The sequence below is a fragment of the Acomys minous genome (genome assembly GCF_964271855.1).
Source record: "Acomys minous genome assembly, chromosome: 2".
In the NCBI taxonomy this organism is placed as follows: domain Eukaryota; kingdom Metazoa; phylum Chordata; class Mammalia; order Rodentia; family Muridae; genus Acomys; species Acomys minous.
Window position 1 is genome coordinate 32,014,190 of NC_140484.1, and position 18,557 is coordinate 32,032,746.

Genomic DNA, 18,557 nt, shown 5'->3' on the forward strand with positions numbered 1-18,557 from the left:
ATTATAGATGGTTGTGAGCCACCATGTGGTTGCTGGGAATTGAACTCAGGACCTCAGGAAGAGCAGCCAGTGTTCTTAACCTCTGAGCAAGCCGGGAACTCTTATATTCTTTCTGTATGTCTGTAAAACTAGCGTCATGTGAACAGCGTTGAAATTTAATACCAGCTTGAGTCTCTTGCACTATGACTCCAGGAGCTTCAAAATACTTGGATGGCTAAATACAAGCTGAAATTCTTTCCTAGGCAGTCCTGTGGAGCAACGGCCACTAGAGTTGTCTTTTCAAGTCTCTCAACTAAGTTGAAACTTTCCCACTCTTGCCCCTTAGAACGGCCAATCCTCAGATGCTCTCAAGGTACCCTACTTTCCAGATGCAAGACACATAGCATCTTTTAATTTATTTTTGTATTTCAATTTTGTTGTTGCTGTGTGTTTGTTGTGGTTTATATGTATGGGATATACACACGTGTGTTTTCAAGTGTGGGTGCTTTTTGTTCCCACAGAGACCGGAGAATGTCATGGGTGTCTTGCTATATCCTTCTCCACCTTACTCCTTGAAACTGTCATTGAACCTGCAGCTAGCTCAGAGGCCAGCAAACCCAGTAATCCTCCAGGTTCAACTCCAGACAACACTGGAGTTAACATGCCTGGCTTTCTTTGTGAGCGCTGGCATTCAATCATGTGTGCAAGATCGTGCTTGAGCAGCCCACCTTATAGTGAACAGGAAAAGAAAGAGATTGCCTGTGTCTGTGGAAGCTCTCTCTGTTTTCCTCTTTTGCTCTACTTGATCTTCCAACCTGGAATACCCATTATATTTAGAGTGGGTCTTCCCACTTAAGCCTCACAGCGACCCCTAGAGGTGTACTTTCCTCTCCTAGGTGCTTCTGCGGTGCTTCTTAGCACAGTCACATTAACAGTCAAGATCATCCATCACAATAACCATCTAATTTTCTGTCACAGATATGCTGCGTTCATTTCCCGTTCCCTAATTTGAGCACACCTTGTGCTTTTTTGCTTCCTATCTTACTTGCTCCCTAGAACACTTTCTTCATGTTTTTCACAAGGGAATACTTCTTGTAAGATCCAACTTTTCCAATCCTACTTTATTTGGGGTTATTTAAATGTTTATACCTCCCTTCCTAACCCACCTACCCTAGATAGAAAAAAAAAAAGAGAGATTTATGGAAACAAAAAAAGTAAACTTTGTTAAATTCAGTTCCTGAGAGCAACTCCCCTGGTGTAGTCACCAAGATTTCAACAGACCAACAATTCCACCAAAGTTGCTGCTGGAACCTGAAACTGCAGCCTGGGGCATGTATGTATGTATGTATGTATGCATGTATGTATGTATGTATGTATGTATGTATGTATGTAAAGATAGTTTTCTTGTTTTTGTTTTGTTTGTTTTTTGTTTTTTATTTTGTTTTTGTGAGACAGGGTCTCTTTGTGTTAGCCTTGAACTCAACAGCGGTCTGCCTGCCTCTTCCTCTGAGTGCTGAGATTAAAGGCATGCGCCACCATGCCTGGCTACTAAGATGTTTTTCAACTGGCAAAAACCAAGGCCCTCCCTAAACTGGTTCGGCTTCTAAGTGGATAAACATCACCTACCTACTCTCTTACAAGTCTGTTCTCCATCCTATACTTGGGCTCAAAACAAAAACATGTTTACATCCAATACCTATCCCACACTTGGGATCAAAACAAAAGCGTGTTTATATCCACTACAACTTCTCTTTTAGTAGAAGTTAAGTTCAGGGAAAATGTAAACAATGAGAACATCTGTACTGGTTTATAGCTGTTCTTAAATATATTCTGTCTGTCTGCGTACAGGGCTCCCAGTTTCAATTATATTCTCAAAATTTGTTATCTGGTAGGAATAAATTATGAAGGACCAACACCTTCTAGGCCACCAGTATCTCTGTCCTGGTGGATGCGGTTGGACCTGTTTGGCCTTGCCATTTTGCCACCTTTCCCAGAGCTCCTTGCTACTAGCTCCCCTACTGGCTTAAGGGGACCATATATAGCCCAGTAGAAGGGCTGGGAGCGATCTTCAGCATACAAGAAAATAAGATAAAATCAGAAAGTAGGCAGCGTAGAGGGGTTCATTTCCTGACAACCTGGACTTGTAGGGGCATCAGCTGGGAATCCTGCAACACCATTGTAGCAACTTCAACAGTACAAACAGAGCCCCAAGGAGACCAATTGCTTGCTGATCTGACTTAAAGCTACCATCTCACAAACCCTTAGTGAGGATTTATTCTTGAAAGCGATTCAGCGGTTATAATCTTGGCAATTTTTACCTTTCATTGAAGCCTATAAAACCACAAGTTATGGCTCATTCTGTATTTATTAAAATGCAATCTCACCTCAAAATTTCCACTCTCAAACTTTAAAGAAATTGTAGGCATTTTAGCAAAGTACAATTTTGAGCAAATTTTTCTCAGCACTGCTTTGTAATCATACGGATGTTTTCAGTTATCTTATGCTCTGTCTTTTCCTTTTGAAAACAAGAGTACATATTGATCCCTTTTAAGAGATTTACTACCAAGGCTGAAGAGAAGGCTCAGCAGTTAAGAGCACTGACTGCTCTTCCAGACGACCTGGGTTCAGTTTCCAAAGCCCACAAAGCAGCTTACATCTGCCTGTGATTCTAGGATCTCACACCTCAACACAGACATATGTACAGGCAAACACCAATGCCCATAAAATAATAAATAAAACGTAAAAGACAGATTTCATACCAAGCTTCGTTAGTTTCGCATTTTGGTTTAAAAAAAAAGTTCTTTTACTCCTTACATTTAAGCAGTGTATTCTAAAATGTAATATTTTTTAACACAGTACATTCTAAAATGTAAAAAGCACTTTCTTCTGCTTATTTTCAAGTTTAATATTAACTCTGTTAGCATCTCAACTGGTGGGGAGAATGATTTAAAAGCCACTTTCCCTGGCTTTATGATATCAAAACTGGCTAACTAAAGAATAAATGATTGTACATTTTTATGGATTGGTAACTGCTTACACTGAGTTGTTGATGTTTTCATAATATAAAAATAATGAAAATTATTTTCTCAAATTGCATAATGATATCTTTAATTAGCTAGTGTGTTGCTATAAATCAGTTTCTAAATGCATACCATTTAGTCCTTGTCTCGGCTGACTGTGTAGTAGAGCTATGAACTGTAGCTGTCGTGTATGTGAGGTCATCAGGATCGCCTCAGCTTTGATCCTGATAGCGGTTGCTTAAGAACAATTTTGTGATCGCCCACAGTGTGTTGGGATTACATTGAATATAACTTGATTCTGTTCTTGTCCATTTTTTGTTGGCTCTGAGTTATTTTCTCTTTTACTCCTTTTTCTGCTATTATTTCTAATATTTCTGCTTGATCACCATGCCCTAAATTATAATGTAGAGACCATAGTCACATCTGAATGCCTACCTGACTGGCCTTTCCCTTCTAAATTTTAATGCAAGAGTAAAAGAAGGATCTATAAATTTATTAGCTTTTAGGCGTAACGAAGGGTTTTTGTAACTTGCATTAAAATACTAATGCATATTAAATTCAGATACGGTTTCATGATTTTTATTTTGTGACAGAATAGAACAAATGTTAAGTATGCCTTAGAGTGAGACTATTTAGTGAGGGGCTAATGTCCCATATCTTGAACTATACAAGTAAAAAGTATTTTCTTACAACTATAACAATCTACCAGGGTTCTTGATCCTTGGGTCTCCATACTGATTATAATTACAAAGTGTTCAGAACGGATTACTTTTGTAACTGAGCTTATTATTAATGTGCATAGTAAATTTCATTCTCGAGGAATGGGAGAGTTGGGGGGGAACACATTAAGCGATAGATAGCTATTCATTAGCTTTCATTGAAGAATGAATTAGACTTTAAAATCGATAAAAAAAAAATTCTCTGGTCAGCCTTTTATTACTATCTTGTCTTGAGCCCTTTTTCTAATGACATCTATTATCAGATTGAAATGGCGATTGAGACGCTGCAAAAGTCTGACGGTCTGTCCACTCACAGGAGCTCTCTTCTCAACAGCCATGTAAGTTGCCTTTGATGTACACTAATCTCTGCTTGGTCTGCATGTGTTGCTTGCCTCTCAGTGCTTGTTTCATTTGTTTATTATTTATTTGGCTTCCTAACCTTCCTTTCTATAGCCTCTTCAGACTCTAATCACTTAATGCTTGTTTTACACAGTGGGGTGTCTCAAAACAGAACCACACCTTACAAGGTGTTTGTACTTCTGGTCTGTGTATACATGTTTAAAATTAATGACAAGCCACCATTTATTTCTAAGATGTAGCTAATAGTGGTTTTAAACATTTAGAGATGTTGAAGCCACACACTTATTTCCTCTGAAGCAGAACTTTGTAGTATACATCTTTATGTCCAAGGCACAGAGGCAGCCATCTGCACCGTGTGAGTCTTTAAATGCCAAAGCAGTGGCAAACTATTTAAGTGTACTTACTGGTGAGACTATAAAGTAGACAGGTCACAGTCGTGGACAAACTCAGGTCCTAAACACTGGAGAAATATGAAAATGGGCCAACAGTGAAGTTGTGTGTAAGCTGTGAGTTGCTAATCCCTGAGGCGAGCAGAGTGGCCGCACTGCCTCCTGAAGCATTTGCTCTTACCGCATCCAGCATCACTGTTCCACTGGTAAGTTCTGTGAAATAAACATTTGCATCATCTGTTCACATTTAAGGAAATCAGTGAAAATGCTTGTTATAATTATTTTTAGAAGGCGATGTCTGGATGTGTGGGGAACGGCGTGGACATGTGACTTACATCTAATGTACACTGCTTGTTACAGTTATTTTTAGAAGGCGATGTCTGGATGTATGAGAACGGCGTGGACATGTGACTTATGTCTACTAGACAGAGCTGCTAAATGAGCATTAGTGACATTTGAGTAAGAAAAAGAAATTTCCTTCCAAAATAATTGATTTTTTTAATTTGGTGATAATTTATTATGATTTTTTACATTTTTTGACTTAATATTTTTATGACTACAAAGTTAAAGATCACTGAAATGCAGTAGCATTTTTTTAAAAAAAAACTTGTATTTTTAACAATTATATAGTTTGTAGGAAATGTTTCACTGTGAAATTTTTAATAATGTTTACATTTTGAGCTAGTTCAGATTTGTATTCCAAAGTAATAATTCCTTCTGATGTTCTAATGTTTGTTTTTGGAGGAGTTTTTGATTCATTCCTTTTTCAACAAAAGTATCTTGGTAAACAAAGCATGTGAGCCAATTTGCAGAAGGCCTATAGTTTTGGTAAAAATTATAGATAGAAACTTTATATGAAGATATGTTTTATGTCACCTATTTTTTAAAAATAATTTGAACACAATTTTCCACCCCTTCGTCTTAAATATATATACTGGAATGTGCCTGTGGTTGTGTTAAAGGCTAGTGTTCCATATGCTATTAGGATGCACTTGCCAGTTTGTATATTGAAAATAGCAACTGAAAATGCTTATCACTTCCAACCAGAAATGTTCGGGCATATAAATGTTTTTAAAAATAAATAGAAATTTCTAATTGCTCTTTTGAAATTTTCAGATTTCTAAGTTGACTCTGAAAGTAAATTCTTATTTAAGTTTTGAGATATGTAATATAGCATAATGTATTTAATAAATTTAACTCCCATCAGCCAAACTTATTGATATTTCATAAACAATAATATGGGTATAAATCATGTTTTTAAATATTTCTATTTGTATGAAACTTTTGAAATATGTTGGGATATTTAAAAATTATTTCCTTTAATTGGAACCTGTGAACTAACATTCATGACTATGAATGAAAATATTCAAACACATTTATGTGGTCTTTTCTGATTTTGAGGGTTTTGTTTGTTTGTTTGTTTTTAAAGATTTATTTATTAAGTATAGTGTTTTGCCTGCAGTTACACCTGCACACCATAAGAGGGCACCAGATCTCATTATGGATAGTTGTGAGCCACCATGTGGTTGCTGGGAATTGAACTCAGGACCTTTGCAAGAACAGGCAGTGTTCTTAACCTCTGAGCCATCTCTCCAGCCACTGGTTTTGAGTTTTCATTGCATAGTGCAGTAAATCTTCCATGTGTTTAAGCCTAGTAGCTACATTTCAGTATGTAGGAAGAATGGACACAAATGTTGTTCATGTGGTGACAATATGAGTTTTGCTCATTTTTATTATATCTCTGAAGTCATCACATAAGTTCAAAGCTGCTTGTAGAGCACTTTTGTGTGAACAGGAGCAACAGGAATGGCATTTTGCTGATGCCTATTAGCTTAGCTTCTCTTTGAATGCAGGAGATGTTTCTGTCCTTGGGACATTTGTGATGCCCCTGGCTTTCATGAGATGTCCCCCAGCAGCTGCAAAGTGTCACTTAGTATGTATGTACCTTCTTTCTTAAGTTTTTCCAATTTCCTCAGACTTGGTTGGCTTTTTTTTTTTTTTTTTTTTTTTTTTTTTTTTTTTTTTTTGGTCACAAGGAAATTTAACAATGGAATAATAGTATTTTAGAAAACATTGCCTATATATTAAATGCTACTGAACATTGTTATCTTTACCAACCACTAGAGGATAATACAGAATTATTTGAGGTCAATAGGATTCCCTGAGTTAGACATGAATTCGTCTTTATGATGATTAGTTCTCTGAATTATCAGTTTCTATAAATGATGATTTCATTAGGGGGAAAATTATCTATAATGTATACTCATATTTAAACTTCATAAAGTGGGTGTTAATAATAACTTTTGAGCCTAAAAATCTATTTTATTTTGCAATATTATACAGATATGATTTCTTATTATATATATGCATTTAATTATTAATAATGACTCAGAAAATTTATTAAGTACAAACACAGTAAATAATCCCTTCCTAGTAGAATCCGACTTGGCTCTTTCTTTCTCTCCTTCTTTATACATTTAATGATGAAGTGCCATATCACATTTTATATCCCATTCTCTCAGTATATTTTTTTTTTTAAGATTTACCTATTTTTACTGTTGAACTGAATGTTTGTATATATACAATATGTATTCCTGGTGCCCAGAGAGGAAAGAGGGGCGCAGTGGATCCCCTGGAACTGAAAATGGCTGTGAGCTGCAATGTGGGTGCTGGTACTCGAACCCAGGTCTTCTTGAAGAGCAGCCAGCACTCTTGGCAACAGACTATTCCCAGCCTCTTCTGGTGTGTTGTTAAGCATATTTTATGCTGCTAATCCATATTTATTATTTTCAGTATGCTATTATCATCCACATTTAAATGGCAAGGGCAACGTCTGTATTTTGTATGCAATAGTATGTTCCAGCTGAGGGGATTTATCCTGCATACAGTACTTTAGTCTGTTTCTCATGTTAACCTGCTGGCATTTTCTCAGCACTAGCATCATAGACACTCAATACATATTTGTTCACTAGGAAAAGCTGCAATGAAATAAAGCTTTTTATGGTTTGTCTTCTAATACAGCCTTCCTGCCTAAAACAGTGCCGGCATGTAGGAGTAGATGCGTGCTAAATATTTGCAGACTAGATGAACACAAGAAATAACAGAAGGACGCAGACCTTACCTGTAGTGTTTCAGGTGGCCCTTCCCACTCATGTATATGACTATTTGCAACTGATACGTACACTGTATTGATTTCTCTTTTTCTCCCCAAATATTCTTCCATCAGTATGTATGTATTGGTGGAGGGGTCTCTCTCATAGCATTCTAACTAAATGAAGAATGTGGGGGTCACTTTATAATTTCCCACATACATCCTTAAGATTCAGAGTAACTTATTTTCTTTCAACCTAATCCTTTAAAAAAAAAAAGTTGTTCTCCAAAACGATACAACTTATCTCTTTGCATTGGTTTGATCTTGGTTCTTTAAAACTCCATTGGTAAATTACTTTTATGTATATATTTTATTTTTTAATTTTATGTATATAGATGCTGATAATAAATTTTATATAGCTGCCTAAGTCTAAACCCTGCCGAATGCTTTTGCTTGCAGGCTTAAGCTTGTCTGACACTCCCAGCTGTAATTAATGGATATTTTTCATTTAGTGTTTGTACTGTTTCCAACCTAGGATACGTTAGATGATAAAGTCTATGTACACTTGTTGTTAAATGGATTGGTACTAGCTTTTGCATAATACTTGAGCACGTGTTTCTTGTTAACTCCACTGAACATATATTAAAACCTCTAGGCATTCGTGTTCTCAGGATTTTCGTAATCTAGCAAACAGTTGGTTCATAATGCTTACAAGCTTAAGCTACTGATATATATTCAACTAAAAGTAAAATCTTATTTTTTTAGTTATGCCTCCACTGCTGACTTGGCTGTATTGTAAATAAAAGTTACTGTAGGCCTGTCAAATTGGATAGCACTGAGCACTGACTTACGGTGATTCCTAATTGGTAATACGCCACCTGGAAAATGCCGAATGTTACATCTAGACATTAATTGGGCGATACATTATTTATTTATTTTTATTTGTCAATCAGTGTTTCCCTTTAGGAAAAATTGGATCTGTTCATCCTCCGTAATCTGTTCTGATTAATACAGATTAAACGCAAAGGTCGAAAGATGCAATTATCTTGCTTTCTGCCCGTAGATGAGGATATGTTGGTTCATTAGTAGAATAATTAAGTTTAAAGATAAAGGTTAAAAGTTTCTATGGTATTTCACAAGCTTTAAAATATTTCACAAGCTTGTAAATACTATCACTTTATAAGATAGCTTATTAAAAGAATAAAATAAAAGAAGCAGATGTATTCTAAACTACTAAACTACCTATCCTTTGGGTAGGTAGCATGTGGGACATCACATAATCTTTTACAGTATATTACAGAAATGTAGTTGCTAAGTTTCTCTAATAATAAAAGTAATACCTGATTTACAGTTTCATCATGTGTCAAAATCAGACAATTAAGCCCTAATATGTAAAATGTAGATTAAATATTCCAACTGTATCTCTTAAGTCTTTTCGGGCATATCCTAGAGAGTGCACTGCCTCTGTAGTAAGTTTATAGGACAATAGCCGGAGGTGCGGTGTTAGCGGTCTTCCCAGCTGGGACCCTGTGGCAGCAGATGTCACCACTGTCTTGGGGCTCTTAGCTCTAGTGACCCTCTTCTTTCCCTTCACGTGCTCTCCATACTTCTGCAAGGAAGAAAGTGCCTTCTTCTCATGAGATGGAGTCAGAACATACAGTTTAGCTTTCCTCTTGTCAAGTCACCAAGATAGCTGTCCTCTGGAACTTATGAACCAACCACCACTGGATGCTGTTTAGTTTGCGTGTGTATGCCTATTTTGTATGTTAACGCCAGTCGAATTCATAGTTTCAAAAAAACCCTGTTTACATGTAAAACATTTTGGGGAATATAAACAAAATAAGAAGAAAATAAAATTTCAAAACAGGTCAGAGTTTTTCCTTTAATGTGAGAGGACTGAAAAGCTGTTCTGACAAAAGATCCATTTCCTGCGAATTCCCCACCTGTGCTGTAGACAGCACCACTTAGGATTTGGAATGGATTTTGCAGCCTTTTGCTATAATTAAGGAAGACATTTTTGTCATAAAGGTTTTTTTTTTTACTATATATGGAAACTGTTACTAAAATTGACCTGATTAACTCACACATAGTCACTGTCGGACTTGAAACATTTTATGTTGACCCTTAAGTTTTGTGTTACTTTCCACTTTTATTAAATACACTGTTTCAAAATTTCATCAAATATTTATATTTGCTTTTTCAAAATCTTACATAAAATATTTTATCTATAAGATTATCCTTGACTAACAAATGAGTAAGCTCTTCTACTTGGCTATTTTTACCTTTAAGTATGTAGATACTATAAGAAGACTAGCATACAACTAAGATAGTATTAAATTTTTGTTTCTATATCTATTTTCATTTGTTTACATTACATTAAAATTGTTTGTATTGATCTTTTATTTGTATATTAGTTTTATAAAGTTCACATTTTAATATTGACTATTCCAATTCTGAGGGGAAATGTCCTTTAAACTAAGATTTTTTTTCCATATAAATGTGCACCTGTTCATTAACAAAGGAAAGTATACTGAATTATTTCACTCCTCTTTCTTAATTGTATTATTATGCCGTTTATGGGGACACACACATCTTAAGTACTTTCAACTTAATGTGTTCTACAATGCATGCTGTGGATGTGAGAAATGTATTGCATTACTTGCAAGTCCTAAAAATATTTTCACTTTATACAAAATCCTTCCAAGAGCTTTTTTTTTTTTTTATCATTTCTTTGTCAACCCTTGATAGGTCTATGTTCCTATTTTTAACATGTTAAAAATACCAATAGAAGGTAGTTGTGGCTTGCTCTATCTAGCACCTGTCTGAAAGGCTGTAGCACACTTTTGTGCAGTGTGGTTCACAATGGCTGCTTGAATTCCACTTGAAGTGCTTTCACATCCTGATCATTTTACTGAGGCGCATGGATGAAATATGAGTCAGGTTTGTACTCCTGTGTTTGTCTTTCCTACTTGTGTTTTATATTTTTAAATTCTTGAAATGTAAAAAAAGAGAAAAAAACTCTATAAAGAAGCAGGCTAGCCCACTATCCCAAGCAGAGTCCTGATTTCAACCTCAGTGGCTAAGCATGAGTGAGTTTACCTCTGATGTTTCAAATTACACAGAACCTGTTCTGTGCATTATTTTCAATACACAACACTCATGTTTGAGTGTCTCTGAAAATGTTTTACTGATACGAAGGATGAAAATAAATGCTATTAAAATAATTTATGACCTGTAATATTTTTCTGTCAATATAAAAAGAAGAGGTAATTTCGTGTGATCTTTTTAGTGGTTGATAGCATTGAATTATATATGATACAATATTAATATGTATTTTAAGTTTGTTTATTCATATGGATATATGTTCCTTAGGGAACTAAAAGTCTTCCTGAATGGGACATAATTTTATTTTTATAAGTATCTTACATGCTTTGGGGTATAATTTCTAAGCCATTAACTACTGCAACTTTGGTGATATATATTTAACTATTTAACCATTACTTAGGGATATTTGAAGTTTAAAATCCTCTGGAAAATTCAACTGTCATAGATTTTTAAAAAGTAACCAAAATATTTTGATAATTTTTTATAGAAACTCTGAAAGTTTTGGTTCTAAGTGTAATCAAAAGTCTTAAAATGGATAGATAAAATAGAATAAATCTTTGATTTACTTGAATGTTTAGGTCATTGTCACTTTTAGACTTTACTAAATACTCAGAGGACAAGCAAAGTTGCTCATCTTTGCATTGTTTTACTTTCATAATTTACATTTAACTACCTCTCGGGTTCAGTGTTTGTTCTTTACTATCTATAAATGCCATGGAGATGGTGCAAACAAGTGATGTGCGGCGCTTGCTGCCTTGATGGCCTATAAGTCTAGAGGAATTAGGAAGCTGGAATCAGAAACTGCACTCAGACAGAGACAATATATAACCTTAGGAAGATCATTTACATTTATTTCCCCTTTTGTAAGTACGTAAGTGAATAAGTTGAAATTTAATAATGTATATCTAGCAGAGATTTTTTTCTCCTATGTTCCAAACTTAAACATTATTTTTTAAAAGTACAATATAAAACGTAAACTATAGGCCAAGAAAACATTATTTACTGTTTAGCACAGTAGTATGCCTTCCAAATTTTTGAAGAAAAAAGACACCTGAACTTTGAGATAGAAAATTGAGATGACTGTAAAAGTATTGCCCTTCATCATATGGAAGTTGTCTGTAACCTTGAGCGAGTTTGCTTCTTTGGGAGGAATAATGACTAAGTTTTGCCTATTTGCAGCATTTGTCCCAGTAGATGTTATTGTATTATCTACTGGCCACTTGAGATAAGCTACAATTGTGTAAAAAAGAATACAATTTTAATATAAAATCTCATATAAGTAAGCCTACTGTTTACTCACTGTAACAAGTCTGTGTAAAAGATGAATTCAGTGCCATGGTTCGAGGCTTAGCAGAATGTTTTGTTTTATAACGATTATAAATGATATGTTAATATTATGAATTTTGACCAGTGAGTGCTGTTAGTTTAATTTCTTTAAAAAGTACATACGTCCAGGATTAAACACCACAAAACCAAACAACCCAATTGCAAAATGGGTGTAGTCAATATATGGAAAATTAGTATCTCTACTTAGGCTTGAAATTTTGAAGAAAATATATCCTCTAAACTGATAACTGCTGTGATGGTTTCCAGAGCTTAGAAAGTCAGATGTGGCAGCTTCTGAGTGATCTCAGTTTATCCTAAGAGCTAATGAAGTACTTCCAAGTGTTTGCACATACTGTATCTTGCTGAAGTTTTGGCAAATTACATCAGTTCTCTGCTTATTCTCTCTTATCTTAACAGCTCCAGTGGCTGTTGGACAATTATGAGACAGCAGAAGGAGTGAGCCTTCCAAGAAGCACTCTGTACAACCACTATCTTCGACATTGTCAGGAACACAAACTGGACCCAGTCAACGCTGCCTCTTTTGGAAAACTAATAAGGTCCATTTTTATGGGTCTACGAACTAGGAGATTAGGAACTAGGTTAGTATTGACAATCCACATAATTAGCTCAGCTCTCTGTTTCCAATTAAAGCAGCGTGGTACAGTGAAAGAAAATGTACTTGATTACGGAAAACAGTGAGGAGAAAAATAAATATACTGTGAACTCACTTTATAAAGTCCATAGGAAAATGAGCGTTATTATTCAGTGAATATTGCTAAGCTGATTTTCAAACTACATACAAATTAGAAAGCCAACCAGTGTGCAAGATTTTCATATGATTCTTTTAAGAATTGTTACATACCATTGTTATTGCTTTTTGAAAATAAACAAACTAAACACAAATAAAGTGACATATTAAATGGGAAACTAAACACTTCTCTGTTTTAAAATGCATTTAATTATTTTTATGAAAACTATTTGACTAGAAGAAGTTAAGGCTGATGTTTGCACTTTATCCTATAATCCTGAAGTGCTTGCTGTTGGTCATATGTTACCTCCTATTAGCCTTCTAAGCTTTCTAATTGTTTCTCTTGTTCTTGATTGTGAAAATAGGCATATATGGGAGTTTGGGTGGGACTTCAGTTTCATGGGTTTCTTTCCTTCAGAAACAATGAGTGATTTTTCTAAGCAAACATGATGAAAAGAAAATTTTGAGCCTTTGAGCTTCAACTTTATTTTCTATGATTTTCACAGATTGAAAACTAATATTTTAAACATTTAGGGAGAAATACGTGAGTCCGTTGACTTTCCACATCATACAGGAATCATGTACAAAGCATTTAATTAGAGATGCCACACTGTACATTGAGTGACGGATCTTTATTTATATGTCACAGCCTCAAAGACTTATAGTACAGAGGATTTTTTTTTAAATCTCTGTAAGAGAAGCAATACCCTAATAATTGGCCTCATTGAGCATATTCGCCATCAGGAGAAGTGAATGTTGTCAGAGAAAAAAGACTAATATGCTCCTTACCCATCTCCAGCTACATGGCTAAGAGCTGTATAAGGAAGCACAGTTTACGTGGGAAATACATATCTATTACTCTGGCTTCCTTTCTGTTACTATGACAAAAGATTATGCCCAAAGCAACTTAGGGAGGAAAAAGTGTAACTGGCTTACACTTCTGGGTCTCAAGCCTTTACTGAGAGAAGTCGGGAGCAGGAAAGGAACTAAAGGCGGGGACCTGGAGGCAGGGGCATGGAAGAATGGTTCTTCTTGCTGCCTCACACATGGGCTCTTGTTTGGCCAGCTTTCTTACACATGCAGCTACCTTTGCATGGTGCTACCCACACTGGCCTGGACCCTCCTATGTCAGTTAATAATGCAGAGGTCCTCCCAAAGGCATGCCTGCAGGCCAGTCTGATCTAGGCAGTTTCTCAGTGGGGGCTGCTTCTTCTCCAATGACCCAAATTGAAAATTAAAAAGTAAGTAGGAAATTATTTCTATAGTATATGTCTTATAGAATGCAATGACTTTATATATAAAAACTCAAAGAAAGGAAGAATTGTGATTTTATGCTACCTCTGGTGAACGAGGCACCTCCAGAGAGGCCTGAATGGACAAAGTGGTGTGATCTAAACTGATAAATAGTGTGAAGGGAGGCCCAGGAAAGCTGTCTCTTCAAAGTGAAAGACACTCCTTTCATCCAGATGCAGGGTCTTAGGAGCCTCATACCAATGGGCCCTAAGAACAATTTATCAAGGAGGATCAGCTGTGCTTTTCACCCATTTCACTGAAGGAGAAGTGAAAGAATTTTTTCCTACTTTCCATGGCCTGTTTCTGCTGTTTTCTCTAATGCTAATAAGTACCATATTTTGGGGCAGTATGCCCAGACCCTCATTACTGTGTTAATTTTAGGAGAGTTTGTATGAATTTGAACTGTGGATCTTGCCTTTCACTTGCTTTGATGAAAATGTGCAACTTTCAAATTGCCAGAGGTTCAGTTTTTTCATAAATATATTCTTCTACTGGTAATTCAAAATGTAGTACATTTTAAATTGCAGAATATGATTGTCCATTCAGACTGAAGAAACTAGCTTTCATTTCTTTGAAAAAGAGAAATTTTTGTTTCTCGAGTATCCCCCCTCCATCCTCCCCCACCACCAAAACAAAACAACCAGGAAAACCATATTCAGAGACTAACCTAGTATCTCCTAGCTGATGGCTCAGTGGTTCCATATCTGGTGCCAATATTTTGAAGCTCTAGGTTTTAGTCAACATTCTAACAGTGGTACTGTTGTAGTGCCTTTGTTACGGAAAGGGTTTCAATGGGTCCTATTCTGAGGCTCTATTCAAACGTTGAAACACATCTTTAAAATAGAAAGGGACGAAATTGGTGTTGTTTGGGCTTGTGAATGAGTAGAATCCATATTCTGTGAGTACATTCTGCAGCACTGCAGCGTTTGCTTTGGCTCCCCGCCCCCAAGGATTTTGTCTTCTAATCCTTTTAAAATCCTGCGTGCTGCTTGCGATTGAGTTGGAAAGGAAAGCCTGAAAGACTAAGGAAGGACTAAGTGCTGTGGGTTGAGTTTAAACAAATAGAGTGTTTGGAAGCTGGGAGAACGTTAATAGAGAAAGCTGATGGCATAAGGGTGAAATTTCAGACATTCTGCTGTGGAAACTGGCATCAGCTTTTGACTCCTATTCCAAAGAATAGAATGAAGTCAGTACATATCAAGAGGCAGATTAAATCGTGTGTGTGTGTGTGTGTGTGTGTGTGTGTGTTAAGGGAACATTATATGGAAGCATTATCTGTCAACAAAATTGTCTAGCAAAGTTATCCAAACCAACCAAACCTCTTTTGGCACTTAAGTAGACAAAAAGCCCATAGTGCCATTGCATCACTACCAAAGGCAATTTAAAGGGAACCTTTTAATAGATCCTGTCTCCAAATTAAATCTAACTGAGGACAGCCTTGGGTGTGCTGCTCTTGTGAGACCATCCATCCCTGGTGGGATAAAAAGAGTTTCCTTTCACTCCAACCTCAATGCTAATTCGTAAGAAACTGAGTCTCAGAAGAAAACCATCAATTTACTTTGTGCTTTTCCCCATGGCTAATGCTGCGTGCTTCCACGGGTCCCTGTGCTCCCTACAGCCTCCAGTTCCTATAGAATGCTTCAGAGTGTATTTGTGGTGGGTTTTGTCGTAGGCTTTTGCTCTGCTTTCAGTGGGCTTTGTAAACACGATCTAACCTCCCAAGTGGAAGGTCTTTCTCTCTGTGAGCATTAAATTTACATTTCCTTGAAAGTATAGGGATTTGATTACTCTCATGTCTCTTCAAATATATGGCTCACCTAATCTATGCTTGTTAGTTTGGGAAGTAAAATTATCTATTTTCATTAGAAATATTTAATCCACACACCACTTGCATTTCTCCTTGTAAATGAAGGAAAAAAGTTGGAAGAGCACTCACTGACGTATTGCTATATATAGACTTGTGAAAAACTAGTCTCTCTGCAAGAATTTACATATTTAAAATGTTATTTTTGCAAGAATTTGCAAGTTCCATTCAGAATAAAAATTGTCATTTCTAATATCAAGCATGCTATTTTTCATTTTCTAAGAAGCCCCAAAATGTTTATTCCAATAGGACTTAATCATTTTTACAGAGAAATATCCCAGTCTCCTGTGGTATATCATTAGTAAACAACAGATATGAATCAATAAAAAATAGAAACTAATAAAATGTGTTAAAGAAAGTATAGTAAGTACTTTTTTTGGTTTCAAGACATTAAAAAATAACCATAGTATAATATAACAGTAATACCATTTAAAAAATAAACACAAAAAGAGGAATTAATCCAAGTCTGCAGAATAAAGCCTTTTTTCCCTCTCCATGTTTGTGGAAAGTTGCTGTCTAGTGTACAGTGATTTGTCCTGTGGATGACTCATGAATGGCCCAACCATTACCTTTTAAGTGAAAGTTTAAAGGAAATATTTACCCTTGAGGTCTTGAGGTGATTATTTTGGAATCTTATTTTGATTTTTGGAATGTCATTAAAAATATCACAGGCATCCAAAACAGATAAATCATAAGCGTGATTTGTTGGTCTAATGTTTTAACCCAATATTTCTATGTGAAGTTAATGGCTAATCTTAGCTGTACTGACTTTTCTTGTTTCCATATTTATTGTTCTTTTGTGAAGAGGAAACTCCAAGTACCATTATTATGGGATTCGTGTGAAGCCAGATTCTCCTCTTAACCGTCTCCAAGAAGATATGCAGTACATGGCAATGAGACAGCAGCCCATGCAACAGAAGCAAAGGTATATTTTGAGTTATTGTTGTGTCAAAGAGGCACACTTATTAATTCCATAGGTCTGTTTATTTCTGAATAAGTAGAGCAAACAAACGCACAGCAGTGCTTCTACCATTGGCATGCTTTCACTATGAACAGTGTTTGAGTATCATTTAGAATTTCAGGGATCCCTTTTCCAATTTTTAAGAAATAACTTATTCTTCAATATGTTAGGCTCCTTTAAAGTTAAACATGATGTCCCAAACTATTGTTTATGCAGGGAAATGATGCCAAAGAGTAAGGAGTACACCTGGCTAAATAGCACCTTTGCAGAATCTTAATTTTAGTGTTCCTGAGGCGTGCTGTTCTTACATCCTTCAAATCATTTTTAGGTTTTATATATTGTACATGCAAGTGTGTGTATGTGTGTGTGTGTGTGTGTGTGTGCGCGCGCACACGCGTGTGTATGTGTGTGTGTATGTGAGTGTGTGTGAGTGCATGTGTGCAAGTGTGCATATGTGTATGCCTATGCATATCTGTATGTGATATATTTGTGAAGGTGGGTGTGTGGAGGTCAGAGAATAATTTTCAAGAATTGCTTCTCTTCTTCCACCCTGAGTTCCATCCAGTCCAGGCCATCAGGCATACACAGCATGTCCCTTTACCTTGGGAGCCATCTTGCCCATCCCTGCTAATTGTTTTAGACCAAGTCTGAGTTCTTAGAGGATCTTTGGGACTTCTGAAGTTTTCTTGAAATATAATCTTCAGGAACACAGAATTGTGGGCCTTAGAGCTTTAAGAGATCTTGCGTTCATGCATAGATAATGGATGGGTGGATGGGTGGATGCATGGATGGAAGGATACAGGAGAGCATGGATGGACGAGAGAGCGTACATCTTGGAATGGAAAAGAACCAATTCTGCTTGGTCTGTGCTCCCAATCTTTGCCAATTAAAGCATTAGCAGCTGTGTTTTTCAAACAGCTCACAAAGCTTAAGTGGAGTATACAGCCCATCACACTGTTGTTAAGTCAGAGCCTTTCAGTCACTTATAACTGTCACGATCTACAGTAAAAAGAAATTTTACAAACTCACCCACTCTATCAGTATGACTTGCTTACGCTCTGTAGTTACAACTGTACTTTACAACCAATGGTAGAAGTACTAGGAAAAAGGGATGATTTCACTAGGTTCTTCGTTACTCTACAGTGGTTATATGAATAGGCAAGATCTCCTTATCCGTACTAGTGTAGTACACAGCATGAGTTTGAAATCATAGGAAGACAGCATCATATAATAGGCTTTTCTCTGCTCAGTAAACATTAATTGAAGGTCTACTGTGTGATGGGTCCTAAATTCAAGGATAAGACATACGCGCTGTTTCTGAAAATACAAAGTACAGGAGGAATGAGGGGAATAATGTGATGCAATGTGTTGTGCCAAAATCCAGTTTTAATCAAAGAACTATAAAATACAGCATAATGGAACAAACTCTGGGGATTAGGAAACTTCATAGAGAACGTGTTACTTGAGGGACTATGAGTGAGAAAAAGAAAGGGCTATCTAGACAAAAGGGAAGTGTCTGCCTGAGCACAGGGAGGTGAAGGGTGATGTCGTTGGCAGTGGCCCGCTGTTTGCTTGTTATCCCAGAAGGAGAGTTGCAAAGATGCTTAAACTGCTTAGTGAGAGATGCACTGCATGTAGTAGTTGGAGGCACACATTTAGGGATTGAGTTTTGTGTGTGTAGAATAGAGCTTTAAAGCTAGTT

The 18,557-nt window shown here is 36.3% G+C and overlaps 1 protein-coding gene across 8 annotated transcripts in view; it reads left to right on the top strand.

Moving 5' to 3' along the window:
* RFX3 (regulatory factor X3) overlaps positions 1-18,557 on the top strand; it is a 268,083-nt gene that overhangs the window by 189,089 nt on the left and 60,437 nt on the right. For 7 of the 8 annotated variants that reach the window (XM_084769883.1, XM_084769882.1, XM_084769881.1 and 4 more), the window contains 3 exons: positions 3,982-4,056; positions 12,407-12,588; positions 16,700-16,819. In XM_084769883.1, the coding sequence (XP_084626009.1) occupies positions 3,982-4,056; positions 12,407-12,588; positions 16,700-16,819 (377 nt within the window). The remainder of the gene's footprint in view (positions 1-3,981; positions 4,057-12,406; positions 12,589-16,699; positions 16,820-18,557) is intronic. The other variant, XM_084769879.1, reaches the window with a different exon arrangement.